The 23,640-nt window shown below is 35.5% G+C and overlaps 1 protein-coding gene across 1 annotated transcript in view; it reads left to right on the top strand.

The window, feature by feature from the left end:
* Positions 1 to 23,640, top strand: part of LRPPRC (leucine rich pentatricopeptide repeat containing) — an 87,373-nt gene that overhangs the window by 7,759 nt on the left and 55,974 nt on the right. The window contains exons 2-15 of the mRNA XM_066316091.1: positions 2,465 to 2,667; positions 4,817 to 4,939; positions 5,626 to 5,747; positions 5,838 to 5,896; positions 6,471 to 6,557; positions 7,046 to 7,172; positions 8,307 to 8,451; positions 9,238 to 9,380; positions 9,644 to 9,749; positions 9,830 to 9,937; positions 16,101 to 16,219; positions 16,829 to 16,922; positions 20,074 to 20,143; positions 23,291 to 23,318. Of these exons, the coding sequence (XP_066172188.1) occupies positions 2,465 to 2,667; positions 4,817 to 4,939; positions 5,626 to 5,747; positions 5,838 to 5,896; positions 6,471 to 6,557; positions 7,046 to 7,172; positions 8,307 to 8,451; positions 9,238 to 9,380; positions 9,644 to 9,749; positions 9,830 to 9,937; positions 16,101 to 16,219; positions 16,829 to 16,922; positions 20,074 to 20,143; positions 23,291 to 23,318 (1,534 nt within the window). The remainder of the gene's footprint in view (positions 1 to 2,464; positions 2,668 to 4,816; positions 4,940 to 5,625; positions 5,748 to 5,837; positions 5,897 to 6,470; positions 6,558 to 7,045; positions 7,173 to 8,306; positions 8,452 to 9,237; positions 9,381 to 9,643; positions 9,750 to 9,829; positions 9,938 to 16,100; positions 16,220 to 16,828; positions 16,923 to 20,073; positions 20,144 to 23,290; positions 23,319 to 23,640) is intronic.

A 23,640-nucleotide genomic window follows, 5' to 3' on the forward strand; every position in this document is an offset into this window, starting at 1 on the left:
TGTGAAAAGCTTCCAAGTAGCTCTTTTAATGGGTATATAAGAATGGATGATACCATTTTCTTTTTTTATTGATCTCTTTAAGAAAAAGAACTTGCAGTGAATTACAATTCATTCATTCTTCTAGCAATCCACTGGCCAGCTCAAAGTTGAGTATTGCTATTTATGTGTTATTTAAGTTCTAGGCATCTCACTTGTTTGTTAAATCTTAGAGAAGTTAAAATTTAGTATCTTACTGTTATTCTTACCTTGTGCTACTGAATTTTTTGCTAATTAGTCTAATGACTTCTGTTTTCTAAAAGTCCCTGCGTCTGGTTGTAGGAGGTAATAGAAGGAGAAGAGGAAAAGAGGGAAAAGAATCAGGGAAAGTGACCTCATGGGAATACTTTCGGTGAGGCATGGCATTACTAGTAGCAACAAAAAAGTTTGATGTTAATCTAACAAGGTGCTTGACATGAAAAGTAGAGCTTTTCATGAGCTTTTCCCCCGTTTTTTGCTTGTTTTTATTTCTAGTTTCTCTGATTTTAGGTACTTTTTCTTTCCCACTTTCTTTTTATTCCTGGTTAATTCTGATGGGTTGTGGACATTGTGAGCTGCTTCCACTCTAACCTGATGGAACAGCAATTTTACTGTTTTGTAGAAGTGGATAAATTGGTATTGTGGTCGGTCAGTGAGTGAAATAAACTCACAAAGGGATCTAAATGAAATGAGAGCTAGCCCAGAGAGATTGGTGGGAACTTGCATCTATCAGGAAATGGAACTGAGACTGAAGGAGGGATCTGTCCTTTTTTTCAGTCTTTCTTTCTTCCTTATCATTTCCCTAGTGAAATACCATGCAGATAGTTAGCTAGGCTCTTGAATGTTCTTCAGGAGGAAACCTAAGACAATAGAGCAGTGTAAAAATTGCCTTCTTGAAAAAGGAGTGCCAAATAGTAGTGATGTTTTTCATTATTGAAGGATTTTTAAAAAATCAAATATAATCTATTAAACTGTTGCTGTGGCTCCATTAGGAAAGAGATTCTGCTTCAGGCTACTTCTAGAATTTATGGGCTGCTGAGTTACCAAATCAGGGTTTCAAACAGCGAGCAAAAAGTTGGTCTTTTGGGCTACTTTCTGCTCACAAGAGGCAACCAGCATGTAAACCACCAGTCTGTATTTTGTACCTCAGTGATCATTTCTCTGCCATTTAGCAGCTTGATGCCAGGGCTTCTGAAACACAGAATTGCCACTAGCAAGCTTTTCTCCTCCACTGGACTTTTCTCCTTGGGCCTTAAACTATGACTGTTTGGTGAGAAGGCAGCCAGCAGACAGACCTGTGAAAAAGCTCCAGGGGCAGGGAGGTGTTTTGTAGAGAATGTCAGCACTCCGGCATTTAGGCTGCCATTTCACACAATGTGGAGCCATTAGTCTATAGGACTCCTGGAGCACCTGCAACAGCAGGGAGGGCAGACTTGGGGTTTGGGGTTTTTTTTAAACTGGTCTGGGAATAGCTTACAAAAATTTAGCTGAAGAGTTGTCGAAGAGCCAGGGATGAGGCAGCGCAATTTCAGAAGTTGCTGAATCTTGTTTTTGCCATCCAACAAATATTCCCTTTTTTGTTGTTTTTTTTGTATAGGATTCTGGAGGAGGGTCATCTGGTTTATTTTCTGCAGTTGTAAGCACAGTTGAGAACAGACTTCCTGAAATGCTTGTTTGTAATGATAATTACCCCTGCACAGGCTGTTCATAACCTCAGCGTGGCACATACACCATTTTTTTATTCTTATGTATATCACCTTGTTCTTGAAAAAAGGCAAGCTTTTTTTTTATTGCTTTGGTGGAAGTAAGAGCACTTTCTCATTATGCTTTGTGTTGTTATTTTATTATGAGAAAATAAATATTTAAGTCTGTTGATGTGTGGTGTACGTGGCAGAATGGCTGGATGCTTCATGCTGGTTACTGTCAGTTCTGTAAAATGTGGAATGATCCTGTTGGGGTTCAGGCCATGGTTGTCTAACACACCGACCTCTGCATTAGTTCTTGTGTGTTTTACTTGACAAGGAAGGTCTGATGTGCTGCCTTGATTTGCTGTGTTCTGGAAGATCTGTCTGTGATTATACTTGAGATGTTTCAAAAACCTCGAGAGCTTTAGTGAATAGCTGTAATGGGACAATAGACTTCTAGAGCACTTGGATGACTTAAAACTTTTTATTTTTATGGGAATATTATTTGAACCATTTAATTCATGAGGTGAAAATCTCAGAGAAACGTGTCACTGTAAGAAAATGTATGACTGACTTCTTAAGTAGAAAGACACTGAAATGAATTACTTAATGTTTGTTTATTTTTAAAAGGAATGTTTTTGAGACTGTTCATCAGCAAGAAGTGCATTATCTTTCTGACATTGTGACTAGTCTAGATGCAAAATGACTCACAGAATTGTAATCTTTTTTTTTTTGTTGTTGTTTGTTTGTTTCTGTTCAAGCAGACACATTATGAATCAGGTAAGGTTCCTTACAGTTGCACCTCAAGAGGAAGGAAATGTTAAACAAGAACCAGTTTCAGAAGTTGGAACCAGACCAAGCTGGCAGTTTGACTGGGCATTAAATAAAGTGGATAACTCTGTCAGGAAAACTGGCCGCATCCCTAAAGCTCTTCTACTAAAAATCTTCCAGGAAGTAAGCAAAGCAGGTAAGTTGCTTCCAGTTAAATCACAATAAAGCTAAATTTCAGGCTGCTGTTTGCACCAAGGAAGTGAATTCGTTAAGCCAAGAAAATGAATTAAGTATTTTGATCTGTATTTTGTCTTTGAGTGTTGTTTGATCTGCTGTAGATGTTGATGGACAGGCTTTAAATGCTTTAGAGAGATTATTTTGCTTTGAATGCTCATGTTAGCTTTTTCAAGTATTTTATTTTTGTCTTGAAGAATTTATAAGTCTTATAAAAGTATACTTTTGAGGTATGTTATATTGCCTTACTTATTGTCGATTTTTAATCTGGTAATGTACTTTTCTCATGTCACTGTACTGTGCTTTCTGGGCAGGGATCATACCTGTCTCCCTTGCACAGTGTATTTTTAAAGTGTCTGTAATGAACCATGCATCCCCTTAAGTTGTTACTTGTTTTAAAATGGAACTGCAACAGGGAAATGTGGAGGTGATGCACAAGTTTCCACGTTCCCTGTTAGCTGTGGTTATTCTTGACAAGAAAGCTTTATTTTTCTTGAATAAAATAAAACCAGATAGCTAGGCATTGTCCATTCTGACAGATTCAGTACCTCTTTGGCTAAAATATGCAGACTGCATTAGTATTTTGCACACCAGCTGCCACAATTGATGAGGTCTGGTACCAGTTAGGATGAGTCAGTGGAGATATTTAAAGAATATACTTGCTAAGTACTACTGCCAATATTTATCAATGGCAGCATGTATTGTTTTGCTTAAGTTTTAAACTTTGCTGTGTATTGCACTGGGCTCTAATGGCTTGTCTAGCTGGCCTTGTGCTTTTAAAAGTTTTGCATTTTACTGTGTAAAGGCTGAACCTTCAATTCATGCTCTTTCTGTTGAATTTAGTTGTTGTGTTTTTTGGGATTTTTTTGCTTGGGCCATCCTTTCTGATTCTGACTGCTTTGTTGTTTTCTTGATGTAAATCTCTAATTCGCCATTGTGGGTTGGCAAGAATTTAATCTAAATCTAAACTCTCTTCAAGTAGCTCTTCATGAACCTTGACAGGTTCCACAGAAACTAAGTCATACTAACAAAAATCTTAACCACTTATGGGATTTTCCTTTGGATTTGTAATTGTATTTAAAAATAAAAGCATAGAACCTCACAAATGTTTTAGCTAAGGTGTTTTAGAGTAAATGGCAAATATTACCATGTGAAAAATTTAGTCCTTGTTTATTAGTTGATAATGAGATTAGTGTGGAAAGTTGGTGTTGATTTCTGCCTGTTTATATTGTTTTTCCATTTCTAATTGCAACTTAAAACATACCTGAAAAAGATGTTTGAAGTAGATCTCATGCATCTCTCCATGCTCACACTGCCAAAAGTTTTTGATTTTCTTTTCCCTTTCCAGGTACTAGGTTACTAGTAGTTGCATCACTGGCATTATGAAACTGAAGATGTGTTGGCATTTTCATTGCATGTAGTAATTGTGTGCAGAGATTTAAAAGCTGGTCAGTTATGAATTGGTGATCATACTTGACAGCATGCTGATTTCTAAAGAAATTATTTGCAATTGCTGGGTTTGCATCTAAAGATGGGATAGAAAAAAACATTGTCTTCAGCTGATTGGGTCATCTGTGATCGATTCTGCAGTTCTGCCTATTCTCTAGATGTAAATCTTCTCATTTGTTATGGATTAAACATAGGCGGAACTGGAAATAGAAGTCTACATGTGGAAATGTCTCTGACAACCAGTTGTGGAATTGTATTGAATTGGTATTACTTTTTGTCAAAAGTATTTTGACATTTTAGAAACTTACCAGAACATTATGCCCCAGTTAGGATGAGATGATGTCAGGATCTAGAGTTGGGAAGTTGAAAGTATTAGATAATCTAAGTTTCGGAATTTTGTGTTGTCTTCTAACAATGTCTGTTCAGCTAAGCTCATAATTGTTCTAAATGGCATGTTTCATCTTGAATCTTTTTAGGGTAGTGCACAGTAGGTAGGCCATTGTTTAATCATTTGGGTATCCTGTTCATTTAAAGTCTTCAGTCTTGAAGAAAATTCTGTTTTATAGAAAATGTTTAAATATTTCAGTAGGTCAGCCTCAAATTTTCTTTCTAAATATTGGCTGCATAATTATTTATGAAGAAATTTGTGGTTTTGTTTGCAGGGTGTCCAGGGAGTAACCAGACCTTGCTTTTGTTACAAAGTTGTGGTGCTGTCTTACCAGAGGTATTGTCACCTGAAAGAACAGAACTGGCCCATATGATATGGGACAAGATGAAAGAACTTGGTAGGTTTGATCTGTTACTCCTCCTTGCAAGAACAGCTCTGTGCTTTGGTTACTGTCTTTGGAAAAAGAGACAATGTATTTTAATGGTGTTTAAATGCTAGGTTATAACAGGTTGTACTTACTACCGAATGAACAGTGGATTTTATTATTCAGGTGAGAGACTTGTTTCTAATTCTGGGGCTTATAGTGACATCTAGGGGTGTTAATCTAAAATTCTAAAATCTAAAGATTTTTTTAAAGATGCTTAAATTGGACTTTTGCTTGATTTTCATTTCTGAATTGACTTTTCTGTTAGATGTTACCTTTATATCTGGTGGACTGAATATTCCTAGTGCTATACCAGCTATTTTATCAGATGATATTTTTATTGTGAGTCATTTATGTATAGATAATGCATAGGTGAATGCTTTCTGATAGTATCATTCCTGAATCTGTAAAATAAATGCAACTGCAGGGACTGTAAAATAGCATGCACATGAGCATGGCTGTTACTGTGCTCTTGTTCTGTTTTAGCCTTTTATAAGTACTGTTAAATAAATGTCTGATACTTCAAAGGTGAATAAAAAGACGGCCTCTCCTAAGTTCATACAGAGTAAAATTGATGTGAAATTAATTTCCTATGAAAGGTATAAAGCTATGTTGAATTCAGAGAATCTACATTGACTGTGGTTGAAATATTTCCTTAGGTGCTGTGTATGATACAAGCCATTACAATGCTTTGCTTAAAGTCTATCTTCAGAATGAGCACAAGTTTTCTCCGACAGAATTCTTGGCCAGGATGGAGGAAGCCAATGTGCAGCCCAATCGAGTAGGTACCCTTTTACAGGATCTTCATTTTTAATAGTAGTCTCCATTTATTGAGTGGAAATAATTAACTTCCCCTTTTTGTTTTCTCTAGGTTACATACCAAAGGTTGATTGCTGCTTATTGCAATGAGGGCGACATTGAAGGAGCAAGGTGTTTTTTGCATTTATGTTTAAAGGGATTTTCACAAAAATCTGTTTCTCATATTCTCTACCACTGATGTTAAAACTGATTTCTGTGTAATTCATAGAAATTGAGCAAAGCACAGAAGGGGTTTATATAAAGTGTATTTTAACCAAGGAATGGAGAGCAATTTCCTTGAGACTGCTGAAACCAACATGAATGAAATAAAAATAAGTAATAGACCAGTATGTTTAAATCAAGTTGCATTCACATTGCTCAGAAAATAACTTGTTCTTGTAATTTCTAGAGCTGTCATGAAAAAGTGTGAGGTTATGAAGGCTTACTGCCTTTGTAAGAAAATGGCTACTGGGAAAGGCATTTGAAAATAAAGTGGGCTAAGGAGCAAATAGTAATAATTCTGGTGGTTGTTGTTTCACAGGACTTGCTGGGTATCTCTAACAATTTTAGCAAGGTTAAGCTGTAACTGTGTGATTGAGGGGCATAAGAAGTAAGTGAAAGGAAGATTAAAATCGAAAAATCCCAAGCCCACCTTAGTGTCTGCATGTTCCAAAATGGCAAATACAAATTGTTTTATATTTTGCAGTAAGATTCTTGGATTTATGAAGAGCAAAGATCTCCCCATCACTGAGGCAGTATTCAGTAGCCTTGTGAAAGGACATGCACGATCAGGGTAATGTTTAATACCTTTTATTCCTTTTGTTTACTGTTAGCTTTACTAAGATACAAAGTGATACTGTACAGAAAAAAATTACATGCTGCAGAGTAGTGTGATGGTTTTGAATAATAATGTGTAGAAGACTGTCTCTACATTTATAAAGCGAAAAAGCTATTTAACAAAGGAAATAGACTTTTTTCTTGTGTCTGAAAATCTTGTATTTCAAGATAAATTACTGTACTTTTGTAGTATTTGAGAAGAAATTTGCTGCACTTAGTTCTGAACTTTATCATCTGTTAAAGCTGAAAAAGTATTTTAAGTAATACAATTATTAAAAAGATTTGCACTTTCACCTTTCAGGATTTGCTTAGTTAAAATAAGTTTCTCTAATCTTGCTGCAGTCTTTGTTTCCAATTCTAATTAATTTAGTGAGGAAATGTAGAAGTCGCAATAAACATCATTATGATTAAATCTACTGGGGGTCTTGCTTTGAATTCTTTTAGAGATATGAAGAGTGCAGAAAACATCCTTTCAGTGATGAGGATGGCTGGTGTTGAACCAGGTCCAGACACCTATTTATCACTGCTGAATGTGTATGCTGAAAAGGGTGATGTTGATAGCATCAAAAAGGTACTGCAAATTTGAATTTAAATGCAACTTATTTGATCTTTTGTTCAGTATAACTTTGGAATGCTTTCTGTCTGGGCAGGAGGGAATAAGAAAGAATTTAGTATTTGGTTTCCTCCTGCTTCTAAGTAATTATCTTTTTGGTGTTGTTCTTTTTTTTGTTTTGTTTTGTGGTTTTTTTTTTTTTTTTTCTTCTTTTTTTTTTCTTTTTTTTTTTGTTTTGTTTTTGTTACATTCATTTTTTGGGGTTTTTTGTTACATTTGAATGGCTGGTTAACTGAAAGCAGTGTCATAAGTTCTGAAAAATACTTCTCTTTTGATAGTGGCATTTCACTCTGGGAAGATAGATTTGTCAGTGAGCTGTTTAGTAATTTAGGGGTTTTTTTAAAGACAGTGCATGTGGGATATCTCTATATTTATGAAAATAAAAAGTAAACCTTGGTTATTCTGCTCCCATCGAGCCATCCTTTGGCCATTGAAACCACAAGATCTTTCCAGTAAAAACGAATTTTTTTTTTTTTTTGAGAATTCGTGCAAACAACTTAGGTATTTGTAAGATGAGGCTTCTTTACAGCCCTTTGTGTAGCTGAATTTTTTCAACTGTTCTCTCTAACTTTTTTTTTAATCAAAGAAATACTCACAAAGCAATGAGATAAGATCAAACCAATTTTCTTAAGATGTATCAGGAGTTTAATCAGATGTAGAGGACCAAATGAAGGAAGAGGGTACTGGAAACACAATTTTCTACAGTGGCTTAAACAAATAGTCATCAACCAACATTTTTCCAAACAGTGCCAAAATGTTTGATTAGTCATTCTTCCCTTTACAAAGTAATTTCTTTTCAAAGTCATCTCACAATGAGGATACCTCAGGTGTTTTCCTACATTATTAGATATTAGAAAGAAACTATGTTATATCCCTTTTAGGTGTCCCTTTTTCTTTTTACAGTCTGAAGGTGTTTGAGTCACTCTTAATGCTTCTTGCATATTTTTTCTCTACCATGTTCCGTTACCTAAATCTGTGGATTTTAAAAAAGAAAAAAGCACAGATTTTTGTTTGTTTTGTTTTGATTTAAAAAGTATTCTGTTTTGAGTCACTTTGGAGTTGATTCAAATTGTATTTATTTTGGTTTTACAGACTCTAGAGCAGGTTGAGAAGACTGAAGGGTACCTTATGGACAGGATTTTGATGCAGGTGATTTTTAGCCTTGCCAAGGCTGGTTTCCCACAGCACATCGAGGGTATTAGAGAGCGCATAAGATTTGAACGGGAATTAATTCCAGGTATGTTCCTATAGCATTTTTTTTCCTTTTTTCTTGTTTTGTGTTTTATTTGGTTTTTTGTTGTTAATGTTGCTTTGCATTCTTTTTCCAAAAATTAGGTAATTTTTTAGTTTTGTCTTGAATACTGAGGGAAAGCAATATTTTTGCTGTTAGTTTGTGGATTAATTGGTGTGTTTGTGTGTTTTAGATTGTATTTTATAAAACCTAAATGTGAAACAGCCTGAATAATTTGCATACAAAAATTAATCTATCATTTTTTAAAATTTCTAAAATTCACTGAGCTTTTAGAAGAAAACAGCAAGTGTGGAGTCCTTGCTTCAAAACCACTGTGAAGATTGCTGTTGTGAGAGCCCTTCATGACTGCCATAAAAAAGGGATACAAAATACTGAATACAGTTTTTTATTATTTACCTTTAAAGCCACTTCTGGATCCCAACATGTTTAATCTGTTTGCTTAATGTTAATTATACTTCATCCATTTTCTTCTTATTTTGTCACATCTAGAAATGAGTTTCTCTTTTCCTTATCCTTCTGTCATGCTGCAGTGGTGATACTTCTGTAGTGTTTGGCCTAGCTAATTGTCTTATGGGAAAAGTGAATTTCATTGATAAATATAAATATTTCTGGAAAAGATATCTCAAATTTGGGTTGTGAAACTTGTTAAAAAGTATGTTAATACTACTTGTAAAACATTTACTTTTCTACTTCCACTAATTTTAGTAGCTTAAGGCGAAAAAGTTGTGTGCACTTTATTAATATTGCTGTTGTCTGTTTTTCAATTGCTAGATGTAATGAACCTGTGTTTGACTCTGATAACTCACGGCTTTGAAGATATCAGCTTCAGCATTTTGAAGTCTTTAGGTCATTTATCACGTGAAGATACGGACCAAGGTAGCTTCTTCTTGCAACATTGTGTAAATAGAGATCTGGTAAGCAGAATAGTAAGACTTTTTTCTTATCCTAGTAATAGTATATTTATTTAGTTTAATGCAGCTGTGAAGATGGAAAATGGTGAGTTACACAGTTCTTCAAGAGGAAAAGAAGAATTTTATTATTTTGTATTACCTTGAATTGTAAATTGAAATTCACAAAGGAATCCTGTTTGGCTTGTGTAATACCCATTTTCTAAACATTAGAAGAATCTGACTTTAACAATTTGAGAAATTCAGTTAATTTTTGAACTTGTTTGCAGCCTATGAGCAAGCTGAAGCAGTTCTGTAAAGAATTAAAAGAAGCGAAGATGCACTCGGCACCGTTACCATTTATCTTGCGTTGTGCTTTGGAGGCCAACAAATCGGGTACTCTACTTCTTCAGTTCTTTTACCTGTGCTCTTTGGAGTGCTTGGTCACTGCTTAATTACTCTGTATATGTTTTCAGCTTTGGCCATTGATGTGATGAAGATGATGAAGGAAGAAGGCTTGCCACTCAGACCTCACTATTGCTGGCCACTGCTAGTTGCATACGAGAAAGAGAAAAATCTTAAAGGTGAGTTGTCTGATAAATGCTCCCATGACATTGTGGCAGACCTAGGGCACAAATATTACTGCTATGAGATTCTTCAGAAATTAAACAAAGCTCTTGACATATGTCTCTCCCTGTTTCAAACAATTTTTCCTTCAGAAAGACTTTTTTAAAACCTCCTTTCTTACTTGATTGCGATACAGTTCTACAAATTTCAAGTCTCGCTTGACAGAGAAAGATGTGTTATCTTTTTAACTCTTCACATTCTTTCTGCATTTCTGTTGTCTTTATGCTGCTCATTGCAATTTGCAGTTTACTCTTGAAGAAGCTGCAATCCAGGTGAAGAATTTAAAAGTAAGGCTATGTTATTATAGCTCTCTTGGACTGCAAACCCAGTCCTTTATTCAAGCCAGCTTCTTATTATTTGCCTGATGAACCAAACGTGAGTTTTGTTACAATCATAAAAACTGCAGGAGAACTTCCATAGCTGAATGTGTGAGCCTGACCTGACAGCATACTGATTGAAGGACAAAAATGCTCAATCTTTGGGGTTCTTAAGTAGGTTTAAGCATTTAGCATACTTTCCCCTGTTACACATGGGGATGTCTACAGGATATGAATAAGAATTGAACAAATATTAAATTTTAGAGTACAGTATCTAATTCTTTGGTTTGCGTTATTGGTAATTCAGAAAGAATGGTATTGTAAAAAGATGCTTTTAACAGAAGTACTTCCCCCTTGGGGAAACAAAAAACTGTCTTTTTCATCTTATCTCACAGTATAATGTGCTTTAGAATGAGATGCAGAGTTGTTAGTGTGACACTGGGTGACAAACAAAATGCACAAACAAAAAAAAAGTGCTTTTAGCAGACTCTTCTATATCGCAATTTTATCTTAAATATACAGTCACATTCCAGTTTGGAAGAAATGCTGAAACAAGTATTCCCTAATTGTTTCTGGCTATAAAAATGTCTCAAGTCTTTTTCAAAAAGCCTTTGTGAAAACAATATTCAGTTTTTATTAACTCCTTAGGCTCTGTTCTTGCTAGACTACTGCCCAAGTTTATCTTCTCCCAGGTTTTCAAATCCTTGAAAGTTCTATGATATTTTAAAAGTCTAGCAATGTTTTAGTTGGGTCCTTTGTGACTTACTTGAAACACAGTGTTGCCAAAAATAAGTAAATGGAAACCAGTACTTCCCTGTGTGGATGCTGCATACTAAAACCTGCTTTCTTTTATTCCATGAAAAATTTCACCTCACTAACACAATTCTGAGAGATGTTGGAAGTATTTCTAGATTTAGACTTGGCTCTCAAAATTAAAGCAGTATTTGAGTGTCAGGAGAAACTTAGATTTTGATACTTCTTGTCAAGATCAGAGGTTGCCTAAATTTGGACTCCCTACTGTAGAAATGAACTGTGCTTTTGGCAACTGTAGTTGCTGCTGGAAGTCATGTAAGCAAGTTGAGAAGAGAGAACTGATGAAGGATCCCTCAGTTCCAGGATTTTTAGCCATATTCCATAGAGCCTTTGTTTTTCTGCCTGCAAAGGCATTGCATGCACATACTTCTGTGTGGCTGTAAGATAATGCTGTGAATTTGTAAACTCATTTCTGTAGCCTGGTACTCAATATCCAAGTTTATATTGTCAAGTGGAAGCACTGGACATGCCTACACAAGTCAGTGATTTTGCAGTTCTTGAAATATATTAGGTAAGAAGATAGCTGCTCTGTTGCTTTTATAATGAAAAACCAATGTAACTATTCTTGCTGAGTAGTGAGACAAGTTGTCTTTTTCCCTTACGTAAGCTTGCATTCAATTTTTTTCTGAGCTAATAACAAAAAAAATTAATAAATTAGTTCCACTATCTAAAAATACAACCATTACACTAGAAGAAAGATAAATGGGGGAAAAAAACCTCATTCAGCCTGGAATTGTTCCATAGAAATCATAGAGCAAAAAGCCATGCTGCAGTGAGAAGCTAAGGGTGACAGCAGATAGTAAATGAATAGGATGGTGCTTTCTAAGAGCAAAAAGTAATGTGAACAGAAGTACAGACACAGTTCTACATCTCGTACCAAAAATAAGGTAATTAATTTCTCAGCAAAGTAGTAATGCCCAGCCTAATGTGTGTAGTTTAGTGTCTTGGTATAGCCAAGGCTGGTAATGGAAGAGAACTTTGAGGAAAAACTATTAAAAATGTGATAGGATGTAGACTGGACTAAATAATCAGAATAAACAGAATATAAGCTATCTAGAACTGCAGTGTACAAATGTCTGAATCAGTACATGTAGTGTGACCCAGACAATTAAATAACAAATAGCAGTGTTTAATTACACGTTTTTCTGATGTTTATTACAGCAAAATCTGACACTGGATATCAAAGAAAATTCTGTAATTTTTGTATTACAGAACTATATTTGAAAGAAAAGTAGCAGTGAAGTGATGGTTAGGAGGTTTGAAACTAAATAAGACCATTTTTAAATACACCTTAACCACTCTGAAATAGCAAACAGTTCTTTTCAGTCATTTTACACAGGCAGATAATTTCAGGTGGGGCACTGCCTTTCTGTGCATCTGTTACATGAGTTGATTAATACTTATTTAGTAGGCCTTTAGGATTGAAAAGTACCTGGACGGTTTAAAAGATCAATGTGCAGTGGATCTGTTACTGGCACTGAGAGTCATTTTGTACTAGATGATGCGCTAAAATGAGGAGGCCCTAGGGTAAATAAGCAGAAGTGTTCAATTTAGGCTTATTCCTGAATATTTTGTAGCTCCTCTTTGTGTTTGAATGCTCATGTTATTTTTAAAAGCACTTTTTACAAGTGTATATTTTGCTTTTGGGTTCTACTGTTGTTGAGCTGTTGCAGAAACTATTATTACATACAGTACCCATGGTTTGTGAATGTTATGTCAGTTTTTACTTTGGAAAATAAGAATCTGGATCCAGAGGGGAATGAGGGTGATAATTTCACAAAGTTACTGCTTGAAATCCTGTTTTGTAGACAGACTTTTCTGGCAAAGAACATTCTGAGTGGATCTGAAATTACCAGCACAGCAAAAATAAGTTAAATACTATGCTTTTTTCAATGTGATCTTACTTTTTGTGATACCTTGAGAGGTTACCTAGAACACGGGCTAGACAGTGTTAAAAGAGTAAAGTAGGTGTTTATCACAGGCCTTCAAAGGATACACCTAGGGCAGTACAAGAGCCTGGCCAGGGCTACACCCCAGATGGGTGACAGGTCACATGTTTTCACACTTTTGTAAGTTTTGGTCCATTTACATGTTGGGGTTAATTGTACAGTTACAGCTTCAGGTTGTGAAGTCCCAGCCTCCCAAATTGCTCTCCTCAGTTTCCTGTTGTTTATACTTTCTGGGCCTGAAGCTGCAACAGTGTCCTTGGTTAGTGGGCTGGAAGAGGATTGTTTTGTCTAACTAAATTGTGAAGAGAACTTGCTAACACTTCATATGAAGTTAAGAGTTATATACTAATGCAGTGCAGAGGCTGGAAAATATGAAAGCTAAAACTTAAGGCATCATTTGAACTGAAGTTTTGTTTGTTTCCTCAGAAAACTGCTTAAAGCCAAATTTAACTTCGCTTGCGCATGTAGAACTGTACATAATGGCCTTAGAAATTCTTTCTGTTCTCTTGGGACTGCTGTAGGCAGTAGGCATGACTTAATTGTGAGAGCCTTAAAAAATGAGTGGTAGGCTGAAATGCGAGCCTCACTTTTCAGTTTTTGAGAAGATGCTCAACCATAGAAATATTATAACCACCTCATGGTTCATCTCTCCTATATTTGTTCTTCAATATACTATAATATGATTTGAGATTGGAATCTGTTCTGTTGTGGTGTTTGAGTGCAGTTTCCAGTATGGACAAAAAGAAGTTGTTTGACTTCTCTTTTGTTCCTATTTCTGCTGTCTTTCTACTCAGTTATTTGGTTTTGTATACTCACCTCCTGTGTACTTACACGTCAGCCTATGATCTCAAAAAGCCTGTTCTTGATCAAGCAGGGAGATGACCAAAAGGCTTTACTGGGGTTTTTAGTCATGGCCAGTCTTCTGGATCAGTGGTCTCCAGAGTGGGGTGTGCAAGGAATTCCATTGGGTTGTGAGTGGGCTGTTAGCAAATAAATATTTTATCCTTTTTGGCTCTCTGTTTTTGTGTATGTTTGATAATACCCACAATATATCAGTACAATTCTATACTTGTGAATAATTTCTAAATCAATATATGTGTATATTTGGGAGAGTCTTCTCCAAGAAGTTTGTGAGACCAGTGCTCTGCATGAACGTGACTGCACTTTTCTGCCTTTCTTCTTTAGTCTGTTTTTGGTTGGGAGAGAGAGAAGAGGTCAGTGCATTTTCCAGTATGAAAAGCAAAGAGTTTATAGAAGTCCATGTACATAATGCTCAAATCTTTTTAACTGAAATGGAAATGTTTCATTGCTTAGTATTGTGGGAGATGTATATTTGATGATAAAGTAGTTCTTCTTTTTGGTGAGGTAGAAAATGTATGCAAAGCTGTAGGACTCTGTGTTGGTTTCATTAATCTTCTGTCCCCCCAAAAATTGTACATCAGCCACCTTAGAAAAAATAAAATACTGCAACACATATTTACATTTTAAGCTTGTGATTACTTTGGCTGTGCAATTACTTTGGTGCAATGTGGTTGTGCTGTCTGCATCTCGCTGTTGTGCTGGTGTTCTGTTTCTCCCACCTGCCCTTTCCTGCTCAGGAAATGTGCCCTAGTCTGTCTGCTAGGGGGTGGGGGATGTTTCACAAACCTGTTTTCTGCACTCTTCAGCATACAGGCTTAGGCTCGAACCTCCTGAGTGCACCACACCTTATTCACTATGGGATCTAGTTCTTGGTCTTCCAACTTTTTAGTGTGAAGTTATTTTTTGAAAAGGTTTCAGCATAAGAGGACTTAATGTGTTTTCTGGGATGTTGAAAATGTGAAATAGAAACTAGCTGTCAACATTTGAAAGGTATGAAGAAAGACTTAGTGTAATTAATTCTTTATTCATATTTTTGCAGATTCTGGTCCAAAAATCAGAGTTTTGTTTAAGGCAAACTCGAACAGATGATGCGACTTTAATCTAGTGTGACTTGCCTGCATGTATTTTCAAGTGCTCAAAGGGAATTCACATTTGATTATTTGCACCATAGTGCACTGCATAAAATATTCATGGAAGTGTCACTTTTCCATAGGTGGCACTCCAGGGCAAAGACAGGGACTTTGGACATTTTTAAAGTAATAAGTATGAAATGCAAGTTGAAAAAAACATATGCTGTTTGGTACTGGTGTCCTGCAGCAACTGACAAATCATTTTTACACCAGCAAAAAATTATTATACCTGTATTGGTTTTGACAGAGATTCAGAGTTTGGTAGCTAAGGTTACTGTAAGAAGTTTCTGCAAATCAGAAGAGTGTGAGCAATTAAAAAGAATGACATATACTCTAAAACTACACTTTTACTTGCTGGACTATTAATATTTGGTATCTGGTGTCTTCAAATGCGACTCTGCAGTCCAGTTGTGTGACATGATGTGAATCCTGTAAAAGTTACAATGTAGCTTCACTGGGCTAGGGAGACTCCAGGCTTTTCCTGAACTTCCAGTTTGAAGCTGATGTGTTGTGGGGTAATTAACCAATTTGATTACCAACATGTTACTACTTTTAAACAGGTTGAGAAAAGTTCTGGACACTAATGCTAATCAGAATTGGATACTGGGAACAAAACTAAAAATGTATGATTTCTTGTAAAATGTGTTTGTATCTTGAATTTATGTACTTTACATCAAATTTCAGATTGGTTTTTTATGCACAATAATATAGACGTTTTTATACATAGCTCTATAAGATGTTCTGCAAACATGAGTAACTTATATTTGCTGTGTTAGCGAATAATTTTGTATAATAGCAATTTCCAAACTGAACTTACATGGTTTTTATAGTATAGCACAGAATATGAAGTTCTGTAAATTTATTTTAAGTTTCACAGTTAGGAATTCTGTTAATACCTAGAACAGAAATGCAGAATTTTTCTTGGCAATTTCAAGGAGGGAAATTGAGGAGACAGTTCCTTTCTTTTTTAAATCAACCTTTATTTTTACATGTTGATTCTCAATTTTTTATTTTTCTGAATGCTCAGCCTAATTAATTTTGCTTTGATAGGTATCTTTGAGGTCCTCAAATCGATGCACAAATTGGGGGTGGACCTTGATGCAGAAACATACACAGACTATGTTTTTAAAAACTTTGCTGATATTGAAACTGCCCATGCCCAGCTGAAGGTGAGTTTTCATGTAAAATTTGTAAAAATTACTATTACAAGGCTTCTTTTATTATGTTCTCTGTGAGGGCTTTAGATCCCATTAGTTCTCCAAACATGAACCTGGTATGATGAATCCTGTTCAGAATATTTAGAATATTTTTCAAACAGTTGTCGTTGCAGTGATGGTTTGTTTATCATGTCTTCTTGCTGCTGCCTTTACTTATCTTCCTCAGAGCTAACCGAAGTATTTTGCTCCAGACCTAGTAGGTTTTTGTTTCCTGAACTGGAAAAGTAAATGAATGAATAATGCCCTTTTTATTTTTACTCGGGACTGGAAGTGCTACAATTGTTTCTGGTGAATAGTGGTTTTTTACTTGATAAAGAATTGAGGATTGGAGACCAAATTTAAGTGTCCCAGTTTTCCTGCCTTTTATAACTTTGTCTCTTGCAGTCGATTTCAATACAAAAAAAATTTGATCAGTAGCAATTCATTTGGCTGCCATGTAGACTTCTGTAGAGCACCTTCTATGTTCTCAACAGCTACCTTTGGGAAGGAAGTGTTTAAAAATAGGAAGTATCGGGTGGTCTTCTCTGTGTGGAGTTCCATGGTTGATTACTTTTTCTGTAGGAAAATGGCTGCCTGTTTGAAAGCGTTGGGCTCTATTTAGCAGAGCTAAGAAGTGAAGCGCTACAGGGGAGGCTGGACAAAGTTCTTTCTATATGTGAGTATTTTTCATGTTGCTTGTTACTGTGTACTTGGTGATAGTGTGGATTGGTTGTAGGCTAAGAGATTTACTTGTATCAGTATGTGAGGTTGCAACATACTTGGGGTACTTAAGCGAAGTGCTTACCATGTGAAGTCTTCTAGGGTGACTTGTCAGATTGAAACTACCAATTCTGAACCATAAATCATAGCTTAATTCTTCTTTAGTATTGAACCTGGCCGTAAGATTTACATACAGGTTATTTGCAAATAACAGCTTTGCTGTGATTGTGACAGGAATGTGACACTCTTGTACTTAGAGAGCTTAAGCAAAGAGTTTGTTTTTCACAAGGCCTGTGAGGTGGTTGCTAGGATTGCTTTTGTTTGCAGCATCAATGACCACAGAAAGCGAGGAACGATACAGCTCTGAAGTACTAGAGTTACTCATGAAAGAACCAACTTTAAAGATCTGATGGTCACTGACATTAACCTGAGGGTGTTCTGCTGATCTCTTGGTCATGGAAATTGTGTATAAATGTGATTGGTTAATTAGGCATTGAATTGTTGCATGTTTAAGAGTTTTCTCCAAAGACTGTTCTGATCCTCAGTGCTTGCAAATGTTAATTTGTGTCATTGAACTGAATGTATGGGAAGGGATAATTTGCTTGCTTAAGAAGGAATATATGATTCTCTTCAAAATTTAAATAATTAGGTTTTATATTCTTGTATAGTGAGATACTAATAAAATATCTAAACTTGGGCTAAATCGGATACAGAAAAATCTCTTTGTAAACAACAGTTTTATTTGTCCAAGGCTCAGGGAAAAGCTTAAGCACTTGCTTGCTGCAGTTGTCATTAACTGTTTAACAAATACAGGAATAAGTAGACTATATACCATGACTCTGGGAAAGCTGTTGTGTTGCAGATGAGAAAATTGACAATAAATTACTAATCAATGATTCGATTTTGGTATTGGAGAGTTATCAATTAATGAATCTTCAACATTCACCTTAAATTTTGCCAGTACTTTGGTTTTATTACATGAAAAAAAAAAAAAGCCCAACCATTGACCCTAAAAAAATTAACTACCAAAAAAGATTTTTTTGAAGCTTTTTTCAAAGAAGGACTGTTTATTAACCACAATAAAATCTCTTCTGGAATGTGAAATAGTTTGGTGGGTTTTTTTTCTCTGTGAAAATGTAGACCCCTTCATTCATTCTGGTTAACTGAAACAGGCTGGTTTTAGTGTGTTGTAAGACACAAACACATGTATGCCTGGTATATGGTAAATCTGTATATCAAAAGTATGACACAGGCACATAGAGTAAGTTGAATTCTTTCTTACTGTCACAAAATAAATATCACATAGTATATTATTTAGCCATTGTCTGTGAGTTTAAATCTTGTAGTGGTATTTCTGTTTACAAAGACCAGGGTTAATAATTCATGGAGACATATCAAATTTCTTTGAACTTGAGCTTTAAAGGAAGCTACTCCGTAAATAGTTTACCAAGCTGAAATGAATGCTAGTAAATCTAATTAGCACCTATGTGATGATAAGGCACAGATATTAAACAGCTGATTTTTTTTTTCTTTTTGACTTATTTCCTTTTGCAGTAATACAAAGAGGGAAAAATAGATGCAGTATGGAAAATAGTTTGAGATTGTCTCATCAGTGTAGTCAGAGGAGGCAAAGGTTGGTTATTAATGCTGGCTGCTATCTAGGTGTATTGATTCAGCTTCTTATGCCTTATAACATATAGATTTCTGCTGCTGACAAGATGAAAACTCTGAAGCATCAGCTGAGGAATCTGGGCACAGAAGGCAGTGTACATGAGAGCCGCTTTTTCCCTTTATCATGCCGTTCCATTCCACTTCATTGTCAGCCCCTTGATTTTCTCAGACTTGTTTGTTGCTAAGGAAACCAGGTTGCCGATTGTCAGCAGCAGCTGAGCATACTAACCTGCTTTTCTGCTCGTCTTTTTATGAGCAAAAAGTTTAATATACTGCTGGGGGAGAATTTCTATTGAGGGTGTCTTGAAACCAACTTTACCTGAGATTTTCAAACGAAAAGAAATTCTCCAGCATTTAAAACTGGAGTTAGACTAAGGGAGTGCTCTTAGCATGTTCTTGCCTTTGACTTTCCAGGTTCCTTTAGAGCTGGTGTTTTTATTTTGGTCATCTTCTACCATATTGTAGCCCTAGCTGAAAAGGCCCTGTGCAGTCAGATTTTTACAGTAGTTAATTCCATTGTGAAGCTGAAGTGAGATGATGATAACTTCATACAGGACATAAATGCACCCACTACTGTTTTTTTTTTATTTGATGGTCTACGGTGCTGGAATGAGAGACAGCAATTCTACAGGAAGAAGGTAGAATGCTATGGAATATTTAGTCAAGAAATGATGTGAAGATGAGGACATGAAGCATAACTGTAAATGACCTCTCAGGGACATTTGATTTTAAGTGATTTTGTAGTTCGTTTGCTTTCAAATATTATTGTATATAAACCCATGTAGAACTGTGTATTTGTCTCTTTTTTCCCCTTAGATTTAATTTAGGTGGAACTACTTTTTCTTTTTTGTCAGGGAATTTATACTAGCAGAAGCAAACTCTTAGTGTTGTGCCATTGATTTTTGCTTGGATTTTTTAAACTTTATTATTATTTTAAAAAATAAACGACAAAAATTTAAAACTTATTTTAAGGCAAGTGTTCAGTCTGAAACAATTAGCAAACCATTTGCCTTTAGTGGATTTTTTTTTTCCAGGATTAATATTAATATCTCAGATTTTCTTGATTATTATTTTTTGAGGTTTGTTTTGCTTTTTGGAATTGGTCTTGTACTTTTTTACAGATGAAGATACTTTATGCAATTAATAATTAATATAAAAAGCTAATTTATTAACTATTGACGTTAAAGGCACTGTAGAGGGAAAACTTCTCACTCTCAAAATTTTTGATTGCTTTTGAAATGGATCAGATTTAGAGCTGATAAAACCAGGACTGTTTCCAACACTTGAATATTTTAAATCTCAGTTTATAAATATTTGTCAGCATTTAGTAAACTATCAAAATAGCTTTTCAAGTGATGGTCTGTTTACATGATCTGCGGAGTTGCAGTTCACGAATTTTTTGACAGTTACTTGAGAAACATTGTTTTCATTTGCAGTATCTTCAGCAAACACACCTGCCCTTGATTGTCGTCTGTTTAGAAACAGCCTCATTTTGGCCTTTAAAAGGTAAGGTTGTTCTATGAATAGTTTGGGGTTTTTTCTGTGTAACAAAGTTCCCTCTCTTTTTTGTCTCCTTGAGCACAAGTCTGTCCAGTCTTTTGCCCCCCTGCTCCATGTCTTAAAAGTATCATTCCACCTCTAGTAGGAGATACTGTTGTTCCTCCCTGCTTTCCTCATTTTCCTTGCCTCTGCATACAGTTGAAACATTATATATAGTAGATAAAAAAGAATTTCATCATTCTTTGTTCTGTGCTATTTGCCAGCATATGAATTTAGGGTATTTAAATATAAATTTACGATAAACATTTGGGGGTTTATCGTAATTCACTTTTTTTTATAAACAGCTATGCTACTGTAAAATTTCCCTAAAGAGGATGGCTATTAAGCAGTAAAGTAATAGGATGCTTGATGAAGATGAAATACCAGTAAGAGCCTGGCATATTCTGCCAGATCTGCTAACTCTCTGTGCCCTCTGGATTAATATGGCTCCTGAACACTCACATCTAACACCTAGCTCTGAGCTACATTGCCAGGACTTGGTGTTCACAGTCATATGGTTCCATTCTGCAGGGAAGGTTCCCTGTGAATTTGCAAGGTTGTCTTAAGCTTGTGTAAGTACATGTGAATTAGCAAGCACTTCAGTCATGCACTGTTTCCCCCAGTCAAATGTTTAGGCCTGGGAATGATAAGGGTTTTTTTCAGCATGCATACACACCACAGGGAACAAGAGAAGTCACCTGATATTACTCAGGACCAGGGTTTGAAGGTTGATTGTGTTATTTCCTGGAATTTTGTAATGAGTGTGAATTAGAACTGTGTTTGGATTGGATATTAGTAATTATTAGGTGAATATAATGAAAATAGTTTCCTAGTAAATTGCATGTCTAGCTGGTCCTGTTGTATCATAGGAAAAGGAGGAGAAAAAACAAACCAGTGCTGAAATTTGGTTTGTTAGCTGGGCCCAAGCTGGCCCTGGCATCCAAGAGATACAGGAAATAATGTTTTAGATCCAGTAGGAGTATATTGCTATTCCTTTAAATAGTCAGCCCCAGAATCATCTGTTTCAGATATATTTATTAAAGTAACAGATTTTCTAAATACATTTTCTCTTTGTAAGTATAGATAAATATCCAACTGGAGTAGGACTTCCATTAGAAAGCAAATCATGCTGATGTTTACCACACACAGCCAAATATCCTGAAGTAGCCTGAAATACCTCTGGGGAACTGTGCAGGTGTGCAGAATGTGATTTAAAGTATCTTTAAATGCCATCATCTTGCTAGCAAACTAGTTGCTAAAAATTCTAGTCTGCTCAAGTCAAACAGTTACTCTCCTCATAGTTGGAAGAATTCCTGCTGTTCTGATTACAACAGTTATTGGAGATCTGGGCTAAAAACTCAGAATTCTGATGGAAATTAAGGTTAGGGGTCTTTTGATGTGATTTTGGAGGGGATGGGATGGTGGTAGTTTTTTTTGCATTTTACTTCAGCTTTCCCTTGCCACTTTTAAGTGTGGCATAAGTTTTATTTATCTGTTTTATGTTGTTCAGGTTTTTTTGCCTTTCTTGCCACCTGGTGTCAGCCACTGTGTTCAAGGTTACCTGTGCTCAGATTTTACCCTTACATTATTTCTGAAAGCATACCCACTCACGTTGCCTTTTCTGTTTTGAACTTAATGGCTAGAATAGCCTGAGCCTGAAACTTGAGGGTATGATAGGAGAGAAGAAAGAATATTTGTAGGTTTTGTAAAGACCACAGCAAAATTTTATGGCTAAATGCAGGTCTTGAGTGTTCAAATGAACAAAGTTCAGGATTGGAGTACAAAAGTACAGGGTAGGGAGGCCAGGGATGCATGAAAAATGTCTGTGGCAGACTGGTTTATGGATTTCTGTTGGAACTGCTCTTCTCTAGTAACTGCTTCAAAGTATTCCCATTCTATTTGCCTGATGTACCATTACTATTTCAGAGTCAAGTACTTTAGGAAATTGATGCATTTGATATCTGCAGTTCATTGTCATCCTGTCAGTGGTGGAGTGAGTTCACCCAACAAAGCTTAACTAACCTCACAGATGGCATTTTCTTTTCCCTCTCTGTGGACTTGCATTTGATTCATTTTCAAATACAACTGGCAGTTGCACAGAAAGAACAAATGTTTCATAGGTTTGAACTTTCTAAATGAAATCCTAAACTTATGTGAATGTGTTCAAGCTTTTGTGCGTTTGTTCACCCTGACATCTTATTTTTCTCTAGTGAGAATTACAGGAAGATAAAATTGTGTCAGAAGTTTTTGTTCTCTTACCTTACCTTTGCCTATGTTAATGCTGTTTTATAGTTGTCAAAAAGTTACAGTTCTTGAAAAGTTATAGCTTCTAATGAGAATTTTGAGGGTCTGAGAATTACAGGAAAACATCAGATTCTTAATGCTTGAGACGGCAGGTTTACATTAAGATGTCAGGGGTTTTATATTTTAGTGAACTGGTTGACAATGTTTTTGGTTGTAACTGCATGATGTACAGAGACGTATTCTTCCTCAAGTTCTGTTTCAGTCTATGAGGAGAGAAATTCTATGTTTTATTTTCTACTTTTTAAAATACTGTGTGTTTCCCTCACTATAATGAACATTGTACCTTAAGAGACTTGATTACTTTCTTTTTTTTGCGTGGTATAAATGCATTAATAGCTGCCTGTAGTTGTATTGGTGTATTAGAAGTCTAATGCATAGGAGTTAGATTTTTTTTTTCCTAGCAAATTCTATGTATCTAGTGTTTTTTATGTAAAGTGCAGCTTGTTTGAGTGAAGCACATTTTCTTCAAATGCTAAATAGAGAAGTATAAAACAAAAGAATACAATTAGAATATGTTAAAAAATTGAACTAAGACCAAAACTAAAACACTTTCTAATTGTAATTCATCTATTTGGAATGTTGCATTATGTGAAGTTTTTTTAGCAGAAATTATGACTGTATTGAGTATAGTAAAAGGTCCTGAAGTTATTCTGTACAAAATTACTTTAAACTGTATGTGATAGTTATTGTATTTTAATTTCATTTAAGTAAGATCTTCAGTGTTAATGTTCTGTTTTGTTTTAAAGAAAGCTACAAGAGTAAAATAATTTTTGTTGCTTTTAATTTGTTATCCTTTGCTGCCCTCTTCAGATCAGATGATGTACAGCTGTGGAGCAAGGTAAGTGGAGATAAAACTGTAAATAAAATTAAGCTTCTTTAGGCTTTGCATGTTTATGGTGCATTATTGTAAATTTGAATTTTGAGGCTGAAAATTGTAGACCTGATTAATTTGAGTAAGATTTCTGTCAGCGGCAGTTCAGACAAGTGTATCAAACTGAGTTTTCAAATTGGACAGTTAAGTGAAATCATGAAAAATCAAGTGTGGGGTTACCATGTCATTTCACTTATTCTACAGCAATTTTTAGATCAGTGTAGTTACAGCTGAAGGTGATTGAAGGAACAAAGTCTGCCATGGTTGTGCCATCTGGCATCAATTCACT

Source organism: Sylvia atricapilla, chromosome 3 (assembly GCF_009819655.1).
Source record: "Sylvia atricapilla isolate bSylAtr1 chromosome 3, bSylAtr1.pri, whole genome shotgun sequence".
Classification (NCBI taxonomy): Eukaryota; Metazoa; Chordata; class Aves; order Passeriformes; family Sylviidae; genus Sylvia; species Sylvia atricapilla.